The sequence below is a fragment of the Lytechinus variegatus genome, chromosome 4, assembly GCF_018143015.1.
Source record: "Lytechinus variegatus isolate NC3 chromosome 4, Lvar_3.0, whole genome shotgun sequence".
NCBI classification, from domain to species: domain Eukaryota; kingdom Metazoa; phylum Echinodermata; class Echinoidea; order Temnopleuroida; family Toxopneustidae; genus Lytechinus; species Lytechinus variegatus.
The window spans coordinates 59808422-59827624 of NC_054743.1; the positions used below are offsets into that span (position 1 = coordinate 59808422).

At 37.0% G+C, this 19203-nt stretch overlaps 1 protein-coding gene across 1 annotated transcript in view; it reads left to right on the plus strand.

The window, feature by feature from the left end:
- Positions 1-4423: 4423 nt before the first annotated feature.
- The window catches only part of LOC121413127 (calcium-activated chloride channel regulator 4A-like), a 32131-nt gene continuing 17351 nt past the window's right edge, over positions 4424-19203 (plus strand). Inside the window, exons 1-2 of the mRNA XM_041605890.1 lie at positions 4424-4933; positions 9182-9307. Of these exons, the coding sequence (XP_041461824.1) occupies positions 4424-4933; positions 9182-9307 (636 nt within the window). The remainder of the gene's footprint in view (positions 4934-9181; positions 9308-19203) is intronic.

Below are 19203 nucleotides of genomic sequence, written 5' to 3' on the forward strand. Positions count from 1 at the left end.
ATGTTGAATAAAATATTTCCTTTTCGATTCAGATTTACAATTCCGAGGTCAAGATAGAGCCCGATCCTGGCTTTCATGTGATTTATCCGGTAGTCATCGACGACGCTCTGGGAGATGAAACGGTCATCACAGTGGCATGGACAGAGTATAATTCAATACAAGTCCTGCTCACTGGGCCAGACGACACCTATGTTGACCATACCGATCCTCGCTATCACATTGATACACTTACAAAAATTGTGTCAATCAATTTACCCAAGGCGCAGGTAAACTGTCATTTAATATAGCTACTTTTTAACAATTTGAGCTCGTCGTGATCTAGTGATTCTGACTCTTGCCTTTCAAACAAAGGGTCGTGGGTTCGAATCCTAGCCATGGCGTATTTTCCTTCAGCAAGAAATGTATTCACATTGTGCTGTACTCGACCCAGATGGGGTACCCGGAATGATTTATTCCTTGCATGCACTGAGCGCCGGTGATCCTGGTGATGGTAGGTCGAGCTATAAAGCCGGGCAGTAATAGCAAGCGCTTTGTATCCTCAGGCAAAAAGTGCAATTTAGCACTAATACCGCTTTAAGTAACTCATGATTTTTGGGTCCGTACCAGGCCGCGCTAAAATAGTCCGCACCAAGCGATAAAAAAATGCTTTCAGTAATTACAGCAGAGCCGCGCCACTTTTACGATCACCCATTCAAAAACTCGGGCACGTAAGGGCAAACTGTCATGGTAACTGAACACGCCATATACAGAGCGAAAGTGCTCCGTATTCGCTGAATATTCGCGCGGTGAATTTGATGTACACGCGATGCGGAGGCACGGGCAGAATTGTGTGACCTTTGACCGTGCGAGGAATTTTGGCCGGCGGGGCCTAGCTGGTGCTGCTCTCCGTTCATAAACTCTTTGGTCGGCGCCTGGTGCGGGCCTGGCGCTGGCCTGGCGCTGATAAAAGCAGCACCAAAATAGCCCGGGCATGGCGCGGGCAAAAATAGCCCACGCCATTCATAAACTCAAAATTTTACGACTTAGCCCGGGCCTGGCCCGGGCGCGCGTTTCCGTTTTACACCCTGGCGAAGGCATTTTCCGGAAAAGTAGCCAAAAAGCGACTAGTGAAGAGTCTACGTCTACGTTTGTTTACATTATCAGCTGGGCGCGCGATCCAAAGTCCGCACCGAAGTTACTTGCAAATGCTGCTGAGCTTTATACTTTCCAGGTACAATACGAATGTTTGCCTTGATCATTTGCCTTGCCGATTAGCTGATGTCTGTCTTTCTCTCTATCTGTCTATACATCTATCTCTCAAATTCTATCTCTAACTGCAGTATCTATCTATCTATCTATCTAATAATCTCCTCTGTCTCTCCCATTCTATATCTAACATCTATCTCAAATTGAAATTCTCTCTCTCTCTCTATCCATCCATCTGTCTGTCTTTCTCTATTTCTCTCTCTCTACCTACATATGTAACTACAGTATCTATCTGTTAATTTGTCGCTCTTTTCTCTCATTCTTGATCTGTCTGACATCTATCTATCTCTCAAATTCTCTATCTATCTCTCTATCCATCTGTCTGTCTTGATCTATTTCTCTCTATCTATTTATCTATTTTTTTAACTAGAGTATCTATCTATCTGTTAATTTGTTGTTAATCTTCTCTGTCTCTCTCATTCTTTAATTATCTATTTAATATCTCTATCTATCTATCTATCTATTCATCCACCAGTCTGTCTTTCTCTTATTCTCTCTATCTATTTTTTTTAACTTATCTATCTGTTAATTTGTTAATATTCTTTGTCTGTCTCCCTCTTTATCTATCTAACATCTATCTCTCATCTATCTATCTCTATCTATCTATCCATCTGTCTGTCTGTCTCTCTCTCTCTCATATCTATCTATCCTTCTCTCTCTCTTAATTTCTCTCTCTCCCCGGCCTCTCCCTCTATATATCGACCTCTCTGTCTCTCCCCCTCAGTAGTATGGTGGTACGTATAGCGTCATAACTAATCCCTATTGTTCTAAACAATAGAAATATGAATTATAATCCGATTATAAATATGAAATATGAAATATGAAAATATGGAAATATGAAAATATGAAATATGAAATATGGATTATAAATTATGGAAATATGAATTATGGATTATAAATTATGGAAATATGGATTAAAATTAGAACAATAGGATTATAAATTATGGATTATAAAATATGAAAATGTGGATTATAAATTAAAACAATAGGATTAAAAATAGATGGGCGGTCAAGTGACGTCACGAAGGTGTGACGTCATAGAGTGACGAAACCTGAAAAACAAATGACGTCATAGTGGATTGCACAACATCGATGACGTCATGCGCATACTCAAAAACAAGAAGAAAGTAAATGGTGACGTCATAGTGGATTGCACAACATCGATGACGTCATGTCCATACTCAAAAACAAGAAGAAAGTAAAGAAACAATAGACAAGTGTCGGACATGCCCAAGGGTGACGTCAAGCAATAAAATGACTTAACCTTGAATAAAAAAAAGGAAAGTAAAATATTGAAAAACATGTCTTGGACATGTCCAAGTGATGTAGCAAGGTTGGGTCAAACACACAGAGAGAGAGAGAGAGAGAGAGAGAGAGAGAGAGAGAGGCTGAGAAAGAAAGAGTATGGGTAAATGATGAGAGAGGATGGGCAAATGATGACCACATATACTAACGTTCACTAATTTTGTTATGGGTGTGAAACAATATAATTTTTAAATGGAGGGTAAATGTTTTTTACGATGCTGGGACCGTCAAGTCCACCCTCACATGTTGACCGTTCCTCTCAGCACGATCCCATTTGGATCTATTCATGGTAGGTTCTAGTTTACCGATAGAGTCGATGGAATCATTCTTTCTTTTGTCATCGGTATGAAACAATAGAATTTAAAATGGAGAGTAAACCATGGCGTCATGCATCTTGCGAAGAAACAGCACGCATATTACGTAATAGCTCTTTATTCCTATTTGAACTGTCATACATGTGAACGTGACTACCATCATATCACACTGATCAATCAACCAAGTCGGTGGTATATTTCAACTACTAGTAATCATCACCGTTTATTATCATGCTCGTTTAACGTCATTTTTTGTTGTATTACGTTGTTCAAAATTCTTAGAATTATCCCTATTTTTACTTTCCGCTCTTTGATGCCTATTTTGTCACCCCTAAATTTTATATTCTTCATATTTTTCATCTTAACTTTCTTTAATTACTTTCATTCGTTAAGTTTATTCCATTTCTTCCATTTTTCCCCATTTTCTTCAATTTTTGTACAATTTCTTTCTTTTCTCCATTTTGTTCATATCCTCCAATATCTTCCTATTCTCCATATTCTTCATATTCTCCCATTTCTTTATTTTCCTCTATCATTTTCTTCATTTCCTCCAGTTTGTTCATTTTCTTTATTTTGTTCATTCCGTCATATCACCACTCCCGTCATACCGCCATGTCACCAACCCGTCATCCCATAATTTATCCCATTTTTTCATTTTCCTCGATCATTTTGTTCATTTCCTCCAGTTTATTCATTTTCTTTATATTGTTTATTCCGTCATAACACCATTCCCGCCATACCGCCATTTCACCAACCCGTCATTATCCCGTTTCTTCATTTTCCTCGATCATTTTGTTAATTTTCTTTATTTTGTTCATACCGTCATACCGTCATATCACCACTCCAGTCATATCACCATTCATACCATCATTTCACCTACCCTCATTCCATAATTTCTTCCATTTTTCCCCATTTTCTTCAATTTTTGTACAATTTCTTTCTTTTCTCCATTTTGTTCATATCCTCCAATATCTTCCTATTCTCCATATTCTTCATATTCTCCCATTTCTTTATTTTCCTCTATCATTTTCTTCATTTCCTCCAGTTTGTTCATTTTCTTTATTTTGTTCATTCCGTCATATCACCACTCCCGTCATACCGCCATGTCACCAACCCGTCATCCCATAATTTATCCCATTTTTTCATTTTCCTCGATCATTTTGTTCATTTCCTCCAGTTTATTCATTTTCTTTATATTGTTTATTCCGTCATAACACCATTCCCGCCATACCGCCATTTGACAGTTTATAAAATGCATCGACTATTAATAGTAGTATTACCATAATCATTATTACACAACAATTTTATTGGTCTTATACTTACTAGTCATGATATAGCATTTCAATTTCGTTCTTAATGTTGACTCCTTTGATAAAATATGATTACGATTGTGTTTGGTTGATGATTATTTTGAGCAAATGAATGGGAAGAATAAAGTTTGACGTACGTCAACACGTGGCGTTCGATATAAAAATTGACATTTGCAAGTTGAAACGCAATAAAAGGCAAAAGTTCTGTTTCCAGCTCATCATTTGCAAGTCTGAATTCGCTGAGCCAACATGAATACTCGCGATACAGTAAAGCGATACGGTTGTTCAATGTGCGATAGGTCGTATAGTCGAAACTACGACTTGAAGAGGCATCAAAGAGATGTACACCCTGAAATGCAAGATCATGGAGATGTTACTGAAAATGATTGCAATGAAGATTCTAGCATTGTTGGAGAAAGCTATGATGAAAACACTGACACGAGTGATTCTGATACAGAGGAAGAAGAGGAATCTACAAATACAGAGATTCCTGACGAAGACGAACCAGCAGACAACCTGGCGTATCAAGAATGGTATGAGGAGGCGATGGCAGCTACCGAACAACTGAGGGACGAAAAGTACGATAAATATATATCCAAGGGAATGGGTGATGAAGAAGCTAAAGAAAAGGCTCACGTGAAAGTACTGTGGGCTATTAAACGCATCTTTTTTGACCGCTACTCCAGTTTCTTAAGGCACAACTTATTTCTTGAAGAAGACCAAACCAATCAGGAAATCATATCCGATGTCAACGAAAGAGTAGAGAAAGGTATGAATATCCGGAAAGCAATTTAAAGAGTCTTCGCCAGACATGGGACAAAATTCGATGGACTGTTCCAGTATCAACCTGAAGAGAATGATGATGGTGACGAAGATATGGGACTGAAGCAAGCGATAACTGAGACCATGACATAGAGACAGTCGAATAACGTGTTACTGTATACGATCTACTTATAAATCATATATCCTTGTGATAAATGCAATTTGTTTTAATTATATTTCAAAATACACAACAGTTTACAGTATTTCCGACACATGAGCTAAAGAATAATATAATGAAAAAGTAAAACCCTTTACATATGTATTTCGCAGACATAACATATTGGTTTGGACTATTAAAATATTTGATATATTGAAATCACAATGCATCAACCATGGTGCTCGTTTTATTGTATTCTACCAGTGTATATCATATTTCTAACTACAATCCCTGGAAGGGAGTTCGTTTATCATAATAATAAGAATAATCCACAATTATAAAGCGCTTAACAGATATGTTATTACCCCGGTCATCGGATTCAATCTGTCACTCCCTCTCACAAAGTGTGCACATTATCCACTCCCTGTGGAGTATTCCAGTAAGTTGTGGGTGAGATACACACAGTACTGTACAAGCTTCGATGACTTTCACATCCTACCAGTACCTATTTAGCACCTGGGTCGAGAGTGGTAAAGTGTGGATTAACGCCAGATCGTGGTACACGACTCTCTGTTTACAAGGCGAAAGTCAGAACCACTACACCACGGCCCCTCGATCCCCTGTGTAATGAAAAAAATCTCACCCAAAATACATTGATGGAATGTTGAAATGACGGTATGACGAGATGAAGGCATGATGAGATGACGGACGATGGAATGAGAAAATGGTGGTATGACGGTATGACGGGAATGGTGATGTGAATGGTTGACGATAATGAACAAAATGAAGAAAATGAACAAACCGAAGAAAATGAACAGAATGATCGAGGAAAATGAAGAAACGGAAGAAATTATGGGATGACGGAATGACGTTATGGTCGATGTGTTGGTATGACGAAATGGCGGTATGACGGGAATGGTGGTATGACGGGAATGGTGATATGAATGGTTGACGAAAATGAAGAAAATGAACAAACCGAAGGAAATGAACAGAATGATCGAGGAAAATGAAGAAACGGAAGAAATTATGGGATGACGGAATGATGGAATGACGTTATGGTCGATGTGTTGGTATGACGAAATGGCGGTATGACGGGAATGGTGGTATGACGGTATGAACAGAATAGAGAAAATGAACAAACTGGAGGAAATGAACAAAATGATCGAGGAAGATGAAAAAATGGGAGAAATTATGGAATGAGGGGTAGGTGAAATGATGGTATGAATGGTGATATGACTGGAGTGGTGATATGACGGTATGACGGAATGAACAAAATAAAGAAAATTAACAAAATGATCGAGGAAAATGAAGAAACGGGATAATGACGGGTTGGTGAAATGGCGGTATGGCGGGAATGGTGTTATGACGGAATAAACAATATAAAGAAAATGAATAAACTGGAGGAAATGAACAAAATGATCGAGGAAAATGAAAAAATGGGATAAATTATGGGATGACGGGTTGGTGACATGGCGGTATGACGGGAGTGGTGATATGACGGAATGAACAAAATAAAGAAAATGAACAAACTGGAGGAAATGAAGAAAATGATAGAGGAAAATAAAGAAATGGGAGAATATGAAGAATATGGAGAATAGGAAGATATTGGAGGATATGAACAAAATGGAGAAAAGAAAGAAATTGTACAAAAATTGAAGAAATGGGGAAAAATGGAAGAAATGGAATAAACTTAACGAATGAAAGTAATTAAAGAAAGTTAAGATGAAAAATATGAAGAATATAAAATTTAGGGGGTGACAAAATAGGCATCAAAGAGCGGAAAGTAAAAATAGGGATAATTCTAAGAATTTTGAACAACGTAATACAACAAAAAATGACGTTAAACGAGCATGATAATAAACGGTGATGATTACTAGTAGTTGAAATATACCACCGACTTGGTTGATTGATCAGTGTGATATGATGGTAGTCACGTTCACATGTATGACAGTTCAAATAGGAATAAAGAGCTATTACGTAATATGCGTGCTGTTTCTTCGCAAGATGCATGACGCCATGGTTTACTCTCCATTTTAAATTCTATTGTTTCATACCGATGACAAAAGAAAGAATGATTCCATCGACTCTATCGGTAAACTAGAACCTACCATGAATAGATCCAAATGGGATCGTGCTGAGAGGAACGGTCAACATGTGAGGGTGGACTTGACGGTCCCAGCATCGTAAAAAACATTTACCCTCCATTTAAAAATTATATTGTTTCACACCCATAACAAAATTAGTGAACGTTAGTATATGTGGTCATCATTTGCCCATCCTCTCTCATCATTTACCCATACTCTTTCTTTCTCAGCCTCTCTCTCTCTCTCTCTCTCTCTCTCTCTGTGTGTTTGACCCAACCTTGCTACATCACTTGGACATGTCCAAGACATGTTTTTCAATATTTTACTTTCCTTTTTTTTATTCAAGGTTAAGTCATTTGATTGCTTGACGTCACCCTTGGGCATGTCCGACACTTGTCTATTGTTTCTTTACTTTCTTCTTGTTTTTGAGTATGGACATGACGTCATCGATGTTGTGCAATCCACTATGACGTCACCATTTACTTTCTTCTTGTTTTTGAGTATGGACATGACGTCATCGATGTTGTGCAATCCACTATGACGTCATTTGTTTTTCAGGTTTCGCCACTCTATGACGTCACACCTTCGTGACGTCACTTGACAGCCCATCTTTTTTTAATCCTATTGTTTTAATTTATAATCCACATTTTCATATTTTATAATCCATAATTTATAATCCTATTGTTCTAATTTTAATCCATATTTCCATAATTTATAATCCATAATTCATATTTCCATAATTTATAATCCATATTTCATATTTCATATTTTCATATTTCCATATTTTCATATTTCATATTTCATATTTATAATCGGATTAATTTTTTATAATCGGATTATAATTCATATTTCTATTGTTTAGAACAATAGGGATTAGTTATGACGCTATACGTACCACCATACTACTCCCCTCTCTCTATTTATCTATCTATCCATCCATCTCTCCCTCTCTCTGTACATGAAGTGCCGGGAACTCTGTGCTCTGATCAGTAACTGTGCAAATTGCATGGCCGGTGGTGGACTCGCCTGTGTCGCACGCTGCATGCAACCAGTGACGTGTGTAGACTCTTCACTAGTCGCTTTTTGGCTACTTTTCCGGAAAATGCCTTCGCCAGGGTGTAAAACGGAAACGCGCGGCCCGCGCCAGCGAGTTACTGAAAGAGGTATAATTAGTCCTTCAGATATGAACTAGACTGTAAATCCAGCTTACATTAATATTATTATATCATATATGACGTTGATAATAATGGCGGTGATTTTATAAAGCTGTTCTTGCAATTACACATGTCTTTACGTATGACTGGAGCACATTCTTATAACACAAAGGAAGGTCACAAGTAAAGTCGTGCATACATATCACGGAGCTATACTGTAAGTAGCTCCACGTTCGTAGTTACGAACAGCTTGATGAGATGACCAGCTGGTCCGCCATGGTTCTCACGAAATAGGAAAAGTGGAGATTTTGGGATTTTTTTATCGGGGGTGCCACCTATATTATTTTCCATGGGCAGCACCCTCAGATATTCTGGAAAGCGTGAAACAATGAAGAATGGAGCACAAACGACTTACATTTTTCACAGAAATCCTTTTTTTTTGCTTGTAAAATAATACTAAACATATGAATTACCTTTATTTTGTAGTGAAACCTTTTAGTTTTCTTTATTGTTAAATTGACATCAGCACCCCCAGTAATAAATCGTTCCCAGGGCATTACATATAGTTATATTTTTACACGAACTAACTTGTTTCCAGGGTATCATTCTCTAATCTTCTTTGATGAGTTCCAGCCCTTAGTAGAGAAGCATTTTTTTTTTCTTTTTTATTATAATAATGCAATTTCATTCAATGTAGAAGGTAAAAATGAGGAGGTATACAGAAAATTCCTGCAACATCCCTGTGTCACAAACTGTATTGTCTAGTTGAAGTTCTGTTGAGCTTTTTGAGCTACTAGAACAATTTTAACCATTGTGATTCATCGTATTTTATCATTTCATTACTAAAAAGGCTGGGCAATGGCAGATCAATGTCAGCGGAGTAGAGATTGTGGACCATGTCAGTGTCTCAGTTACATCTAAACCTTCTAGTGATGACCTTACGCCAGTCACGGTGAATGTTCTGTTAAAATCATATGTAAGTATAATATGTATATTATCATATAGCAAAGAATTGGACGATTAGCTTCTTCAGTATTCGCTAGCTATATATAACATAAAACAAATAATACAAAATATAAATAGGGTATAGACGGTATATGGTGGCAGTGCCGTGGGGATGTGAGCTTGTGTGGAATGTGACGAGCAGTGGAGAAGCCGTGGTTGACGGGTCTGCATGAGGGCCCTTTCATACTTGAATCATTGTAATGATGATTGCTATTGTGATCGTGACTGTGATTAGCGTTCGTGATTCTAATTCTAGTTTGGTTTCACACGTGCTAAATATTCGTCATTAGCGTTATTTTTTCACTGGAATCATTCAAATTACGATTTTTGTAACGTGTGAAAGAGCGGTAAGGCGCTTGACTAGACTCACGAATAGACGGGCGATTTCATGCGGCTGGACATTACTCCTCAGCAAGACATATTATGTAAAAGATCCCAATGGCGAAGCAAGAAAAATATAAGGAGAAAGAAGAGAAGAGGGAGGGAAGGAAGAAGTTAAGAGAAAAGAAGAAGAGAAAAGGGAAGGATGACAAATGCAAAAAAATTTAAAAGGGTGGAAAGAACTACCAATAAACAGCAACAATGACAAATGAAAATTCCGCTCGCGCTTCGGCCTTTCATCAATATCTGCATCCTATTCATAAAGACACAGATTTTTTTTTGTTTCTATATCAATACGGAACTGAAAGTTATTACACCCCACCAGAAAATATATTTCAAGTGTTCACGTTCAACCATGTTTTAGATATGTAACTATGAACAGTTACGGATCTGGTGGGGAGGGGGGGGGGGGGGGTAGGGGTATAAACCTTAATTAATAGAGTGTTGGATCAAACTCCAAAAACCCATCCCTGTTTACGAAAGTCATGTAAGCAGAAGAGTAGCAGATCTATGGGGGATATACATGTAGGACGATTACGTCGCAGCTCATCGTTATGGTTATAGGGTCAAACCATAGCTCTATGGTCAACCCCCCATAGCAAAAATCTTACATTCAATAAAGTTTGTTTATCCGTGCACGCTGAATATTGTAGTGTGCATGTATTCCACACTCAGCATGAAATACAATATATTTTGCGGTGGAGTTCACGAACTTTGGAGCACATAAAATGACCTATTTATAGGTCTAACTTACCTTACACTAGTGTGATGAGGGGCCCCATGTCTGCGCACCTAACAATTTAACTTAAGAAGATTAATCATGATTTTTTTTATTTCACCAAAAACAACTTTATATATATATATATATAATGTGTGTATATGTATATATTGTGAAAGAAATCTATCTGCACTTTGGAAGTTCTGGGGACCCTTGATTTAAGGTACGCCTACCATTGCTCTCTTCATTCATTTCTTTCACAAAATATTTCCATAAAAGAGATGCCAAAGCTGTTGTACATGTGTGATTTCTCAAACACACACAGACACACCCCCACTTTTTTCAACATGTTTTTATTAAGGATTTCATTCAAATGAAATATAAAAACTGCAGATAAATACAAAAATACAAATCTTCATTTCATATCAAGAAGGATATGCAAAAAAGTACATATATATTTACCAAGATCTGAAGCAAATAAGGACAAAATGAAATTCCAAAAATTATACTTTTATATCTGAAAAAGAAAGTCCCTAACCCTCTATGTAATTTGATAATAATTAATATTAAATGGCTATGGCTATATAAATGATTTGCAGGAAAACAGAAATCAACCTAAATGTATTATCATTGCATCCCATTTTAAATCAAGCTTCAACATAACTTTACATAATTATACACACATACACACTCCCACACAAACACCCATACACCCTGAACGTTTAATATTTTGGCGCACTAGGATACAGAAAAAAACCCTGCAAATCATATTGATACAAGAGGGGGGAAATTGAAAAGAACTAGTAAAAAGAAAAAAAAAGAAAATCATCAACATTCACACCAGGATTCACACTCGCACCACACTAAACACATCCCACCTGTTCACATTCAAATCCCTTTTCACCTTCAGTTCATCCCATTTCTGTAAATGTAAACTAAGCTTGCCTGACTTCGTTGCCAGACGTCTTTCTTCTTCTATACAACCCGTAATATATTTGTGTATTTTAATAAATGACGGTACCCGGCCTTCAGTTCTGGAATTGAAAATTGCATATTTAATGAAAAGAATAACATAATTGACTTATTTGATCACAAGAATTTCCAGTTAATCCTAAGAATATTTCCCTCCAATTTTTAAGTTCTTAATTCAGCTAAACAAAAATGATCAATGCAAAATTGCCAAAGAGGTTTAACTTTTATGCAATTCATGAGTATATGAAAGTATGATTTAGTTTTTGTGCAACAAAACGAACAATAATTATCTCCCACGAAAACAAAGCTCATCAAATGTTGTTTTGTATATATTGCTCCATGTAAAAGCATAAAATGAAATTCCCTCTGTTTTCTTATAAGAGTTGTACTCCTGATATATTCTACATCAGTAAAATCAAAATCACTGTGACCATCATTGAGTGTTAATTTGTATACCTCTTGTAGCTTAGTAATAAACGAGTTATAAATTGTTTCTGATTTAGTTCAAAACCCGTTTCCTGTTTTCCTTTATTCATACTTAACCCAAAGTCTACGAAATCATTTTTTTTTACTTTATTGAACTATTAAAAATTTTCCAGCTTGCTGGTATAACGTGCACAATATCTATTATTTGGAGAAGTTGATTTGCGGTAATACCGAGATTTTGAAAAATAGTCACAGGAAGTGGCCATTATCAATGATTTGATCAACGTTAAATATCCCTTTATTGAAAAGATCATTGTCGAAAATAATAATAATATTCCGCATTTATGTAGCGCTTAATACATCGGAACGACGTCTCTAAGCGCTTTACAGACATATTATTACCCCGGTCATCGAATCCTTGCATGCCCGCATACAATGTATGCACCTTCTCCACTCCCTGGGGAGCATTCCAACAAGAGTTCCAAGACTCAATTGCTAGGCATACTACATATAGGCTTTTACATCCTACCGGGTACCCATTTAACACCTGGGTCGAGAGTGGCAAAGTGTGGATTAACGCCTTGCCAAAGGACGCTAGGCCATGGTGGGATTCGAACACATGACCCTCTGATTACAAGGCGAGAGTCAGAACCGCTACACCACGGCGCTTCCACTAAATTGTTTTACCTTTAATCAAATAATATTTGTACATATTATGTTGATTATTGAATTTAATAGGGTTAACCTCCTCTTCAGAATAACGAAATTTCCTTAATATTGCCAAGCCTTCATCATTTCTGAATAAAATGGGGGCATTTTTATATTTAATTTTGAAGTGTCAAAGTCACATAGAAACAGAAATCTCCCCCAACTTATCGAAAAGAAAAATCAAAATACAACTTCCATCCTGCATCCCGTTCTCCGTAAAGTAATCGTTTAAGCCCTATTAAACGTCATGAACGTTGAGACTTTACAAACAACCTAAAATTCATAACTTTAAACCCCCTTGTGAGTAATCCTGGTACATTATAATTCTTTTTATCCGATCTTTTCCTGACCATAGAAAATCAAATGTGATGTTTTCAACCTCAGCATACAACCACTGAGGAACCACTATTAGTGACGAAACAAAGTTTAGCCTTGACAATGCCTATGTTTATAACAAGTGAATTCTCCCCATAAGTGTGAGATCCCTTTGTTTCTACCATACCAACAGTCTTTTTATTATACTAAGTATTTCTTTGTAATTCATGCCTTCTAAAACATTAAGAATAAAGTAAACCCCTAACATTTTAATATGCTGAACAAAATTTCCAAACAACTGTGTCTGAGGTCTGTCATCCGACCCATCCACAAAATATTAGTTTTTCCTTTGTTTATTTTTAGACCACTAATTTTCTCGAATTCTTCAAAAAGGTATTGAAAACGATCTAAAGTGTGTGTATTTTTAACAAACAATGATATATCATCAGCATACAAAATTTGCTTTATTTCATGGTTCTGAAATTGAGTTCCTTCAACCTGTCTGCATTATTGCCAGAGCAAGTATTTCAATACAAATCGCCCACAAATGTAATAACGTCCACAAATGCAATAACACTTTACCCACAAATGTAATAACGCCCACAAATGTAATAACACTTTGCCCACAAATGTAATAATTTCACCCACAAATGTAATAATGCACTTTACCCACAAATGTAATAATTTTTGATCGCCCACAAATGTAATAATGACTTTACCCACTTTGGACGAAACCATTTGACAGTGGGGGGGGGGTTAGCAATTTTTTTTTCATGAGCATTTCTTTTACAAATTGCTGCCGATTGCTGCGCTGTAAATACCATGACGGTCTTTGTTATGGTTCATGCTTTACACTGATATCAAATTTAGCTGCATATACGCGCATTTTCTTATTATTTTTTTATTTTCTTCTTATTATTTATTCGGCAAATAATATTCAAAAATACATTTCAGTGTAAACAATACAAAATAAGAAATACCAACCATTGGAACGCCAGGGACAGACAAAGTTAACTTAATTACTGTGGCATAAAGCCTCCTGTCCCAATTCCAATGGTTGATTTACAATATATAATATATTAATAACTTAACAATAATAAAATACTCATAATTGTAAAGGGGTGCGGCATGCGATTAATGAAATATATAAATAAATTTAGTTACTGAAAATGAGTGGAAATGACGGGAAAGGGGAATTAAGCTGAGTGTAGGTGACCAAAAGAAAGGAAAGGAGAGAGTGGGAGAGAGAGAGAAGGGGGGGGGGGTTACATCAAGGATACGTAACCAATGGTTTGTGATATTTAGCACTTGGGTGACGCACGATTTACCTTTAACAAAGCCATGTTGGTTTGGGTTTAGTAAACAATTTTCTGATATGGGTTGTTGGATTTCATTCGTTATTACTTTCTCAATGACTTTACACACTGCGGATGTCAATGCAATCGGTCTATAAAGGTAAGGAGGTATTTCCAGATTTGTGTATTGGGGAAATTGCTTCAAAGAATTTGGTAATTGACCAAGAGACAAAGAATGGTTAAATAACTTGCACAGAACAGGGGATATCGAATTCGAGCACATTTCGGAGTAATATTATCCGGACGGGTGATTTATCATTATGAAGGGTTTGTATCACTTTGGAAACATCGCATGTAGAAATGTTGACATTCTGTAAATATGGTAAAAAAGCATCGACATCTGATCTTGGTTCAGGAATATCATTTCAAGTATATTACCTGGGGTGAACAATGTACTGAAATAATTAGCAAACACCTCAGTGTGCTATCTTGCTTGGTTCATGCTCAGGTATTCCATTGTTATCTATTGAAAATAGGGAGCACGATTTTTTCTCTCACTACGCACAAATGCAAAAAAATCTTTTCCTGCTGTCATCTTTGTCTGATAGCAATTCATTTAAATATGAGTAGTATGACTTGTTTATCAAAACTTTCACTTCATTACGTAAGTCCCTATACGCGTGCCAACTGTCGTTGGTACGCATCCCTTTGGCTTTCTTAAACAATATTTTTCTTACTGATCATTTTCTTAATGTTAGGCGTTATCCAAGGACTTAAATGGTTATTACGGCTTCTTTTTCGGGGGATGCAATCACGAATCGCCGCATCAAAAATATCCATAAAGCCGTCCAAAGAATCGTCAATATTATCAGCATCCATAAATAAGTCCCAAGGGGCATAATGTAAAATGTTATTTAAATGATCTGTATCAGCCTTCTTATACTGTAGATAGTCACGCAAAATCTGTTTGGGTGGAGGCAACTTTTTCAACTTGACCTTAAAACAGATTGCATGATGATCGCTGGTTACTGCATTGGTTTGCTTGAGTACACACATCCAATACTAAGTGTGGACGATTAGTAAATAGAAGATCTATTATTGTTCCTATGCGGGGGTTTTCGGGTGATCGCCGGGTGACGTCATCGATCATCTGATACAGGTCCATCGATGACGTAATGCGTTCCAGATGTTGAACGGTTGGAAGATGCGGATTGGCCCTATTGACGTTGAAGTCTCCGGTTAAGATGACGCCATGGTAGTCTGCTGAGTATGGAAGCTTAAAAGTGCCACCGAGTATTGAGATAATTATCTCGGGAAGTCGACATCTTGATAGCAAAAGATAAGATGACGAGATCCCGGATCTCATCATGTCGACATCTTTAAGAAGAGATGATGAGATGACAAGATCCCGAATCTCATCATGTCAACATCTTTTAGAAGAGATGATGAGATGACAAGATCCCGGATCTCATCATGTCAACATCTTTTAGAAGAGATGATGAGATGACAAGATCCCGGATCTCATTATGTTGACATCTTGTAGAAGAGATGATGAGATGACAAGATCCCGGATCTCATCATGTTGACATATTGTAGAAGAGATGATGAGATGACAAGATCTTGGATCTCGTCATGTCTACATCCAGTGGAAGAGATGATCAGATGTCATGATCTCGTAACTCGTCATGTCTACATCTTTAAGAAGAGATGATTAGATAACATGATCATGGATCGAAGATCTTGTCATCTGACAATTTCTTCTAAAAGATGTCGACATGACGAGATCCGGGATCTTGTCATCTGATCATCTCTTCTAAAAGATGTTAACATGAGATCCAGGGCCCGCATTCCATAAACGAGATAAGCATGCTTAAGTAAAAAATCTAAGCATTTTGTCTTATTTTTCTGTCTAAGATAAAACTCTTAGTCAAAACGCGTATTCCATAAAGAATTGGCTAAGAATTTTGTCTTAGAATTTGGCTAAGAGGTTTTGCGCAACTAAGACAGATATAGGATGAATGGCTCAGTAACTTTTCTTAAACTGCTGATTCTGTACTTCATAAATACAACATGGCTAAGAATTTAGCCCTAACTTTAAAACAGCTGTGAGTTGTCTTAATTGTATTAGTTTCAAGGTAATTCAGCCAACGAAATTTTACAAATTATACCTATATTGCATTTCGAGCTCCTACCTCATTTTTTAAACCGATTTTCATGAAATTTTGAACACACATTGGTCTTAAGGTAAGGAGGTGGAAGATGTTTTTCTTTTTCAGAAATTGTGTTGCCATGGTAACAATATATTATGGCCAAAATTTTTCCGTTTAAAATACTTCATTAATTTTCTACCAATTCTCAAAATTTTTCCGTTTAAAATACTTCATTAATTTTCTACCAATTCTCATCAAAGTTGGCTCACACATTGGATTTGAGGAAAGATGTGCAAGACACATTAATGCATGTGTCAGAAAATGTGTTGCCATGGTAACGGTATATAAAGGCAAAAATTATGTATAAATCTTGCTGTTCCAACTACTTCCTCAGTTTTTAACCAATTTTCCTGAAATGTGGCACAAACATTAGTCTTGATGTGAAAATGTGCAAAACATATTTTATGCCTATATATAAAATTGTGTTGCCATGGTAACAAAAAATACCAAAAATAAATGAAAAATCTTGTGATTGAATTACTTTATCAGTTTTCAACTGGTCTATTCTCCTAAATACTTGGCATACACATTAGTCTTGAGTTGAAGATGTCTAAGACATATTTTTGCCTGTATCAAAAATCGTGTTGCCATGGTAACAACATATTATTTAACGAAAATCTTGTAGTTCGAACTCCTTCATCTTTTTCAACCAATGCTCATGAAATTTGGCACACACATCAGTCTTGAGTTAAAAATGTGCAAGAATATTTTTGGTCTGTATCAGAAATTGTGTTGCCAAGGTAACAACATGTTATATAATGAAATTAGGTGAAAATCTTGTGGTTTGAAACCCTTTTTAGTTTTCAACCAATTCTTATAAAAGTTGGCTCACACATTGATTTTGAGGTATAGATCTGCAAGACATAATCTATATTGGAAAATTTGTTGCATGAACCAATTTTTCTGTGGCCGGTCGAGACAAGTATTTCCTAATAAAACCAATATTTTGCAATTGGTAGTGAACTGATCTACAAATAAAAGAAATGTGATTAGACATGTGAGAATCAAAATCTATACCGAGATTGCGACAAGAACTTGACAGATTTACAGTGAGGCCAGAAAATGAGATTGAGTCGATGTGGATTTTACTAAGATGTACCGGTACTTTGGAGCCAAAAAGAAGAAATTCACATTTGACTGGATACAACTTAATGCCAGATCCCTAGCCTGCTTTCCTTTTCAGGCCTACTGTTAGATGAATAGATCTAGACTAGCCTACATTTACTATTTTTTAGAACTAGAATCTATATTTTGATAGAGTCTACAAGTCTCTACTTTAGATCTCGACCTATAACTATTAACACCTAGATTGTTATAGTTCTACTTCTACTAGATCTAGATAGGGTCTAGCTTTTAGTCTTATTTTTCCTCTAGATCTAGGCCTACGTTAGAGATTCTAGATCAAACAGTAGACTAGTCTGACTAGATCAGCCAGTCCTAACGTTAGGGCTACTGGCTAGGCTAATAATAGAATCTAGAACGAATAGAAGAAATTATAGCCATAATAGGCTAGGCCGCCTAGACCTGAAGTAAATTTTTATGTAAATCTAGGTCCCAGTCTAGACTGAGCTGTTGGTCTACTTGTACTAGGCTTTACTTTAGGCATGTTTTCTAGAAACCTAGATCTAAACAAACTCCCCAAATGTATAAATCAAGAACTCCTCCAAACAAACATATGGACCTAAAACAGAAGTAGACCTAGGCCTAGATCTACTTAGAATCTACATACATGTAGATGTCTAGGTCAGGACTAGATCTAGGCCTAGATCTAAGTTTAGGCGTAGTTGGCAAGCAATGCATAACGAATGCGATAGGCCTAGCAGTAGCACTGTAGACAGGAATAACCGTCGTTTCTGGGAATTTATTCAAAAGTTTCTGACATTTACTGTCATATCACATTGGTGAGATTAGGATCTAGGCCAATGTAACGTTGTTAGACTGTCGAGTGTCGTACTCGTAGTTTAGCAGAAAAACCAAAATCCAGTCGGAGACAGAAGCTTTTGGTCTAGGGCTAGGCCTAACTCTAAGTCAGATCTATTCTAGTCCTACATGTGAATCTATCCATGTCCTAAGTAGGCCTAAGGCTAAGCCAGGCTAAGTCCTGAATGTTGTTCTAGGCCTAGACCAATACTAATATATATATGTCCCGGTGGGGTCACTCAATATGACTTGGGGACCGCATGACCGTTACCAAAATCGCGGGAAAAGGGGTCAATTTCACGGAACGTCCGCGGACAGAACTCTCCTCGAAGTAGTGAAAATAGGGGTGCTCACCATCCTCGATCTGATGGAAATAGGGGTCAGGAAAAAGGGGAGAACGATTACGGGAAGTAAAATCCGTCGCCGAGTCACCAGCCGCAGAGGGTGCGCGCATCATGCTCTATCTTTATATGGACAACTCTCCATTTATTTTTACAAAGAATTCTACTTTTCTTATTTTTCAAGAAAAATAAAGTTCTTTTGGATTATTGTATCAGTATGACTTGGCTCTTGGTCATCTTTAAGGACTGAGCACTCTGACGCCTGTGTTGCAATTTCCTCTAGTGAGGAAAGGGTGTTAAATGCCCTGTCCTTGAAATACGGTAAATAGGGGTAAATTTGCGAAATGGGCAAAAGTGTCCTTACAATCTTATAATTAGGGGTGTTTCAAGGTACCATTTTACCGCAATTTTGTCCTTGTTTTGCGTGAAAATAGGGGGTAAATTTCACAAAATGTCCTTGAAATTGACTGCAATAGGGGGTCACTTGCATTTGTGGTAACGGTCATACGTGTCCCCCTCTGCGGCTGAGTGACCCCACCGGGATATATGTGTACGTGATGTATTATCATACTATTATATAA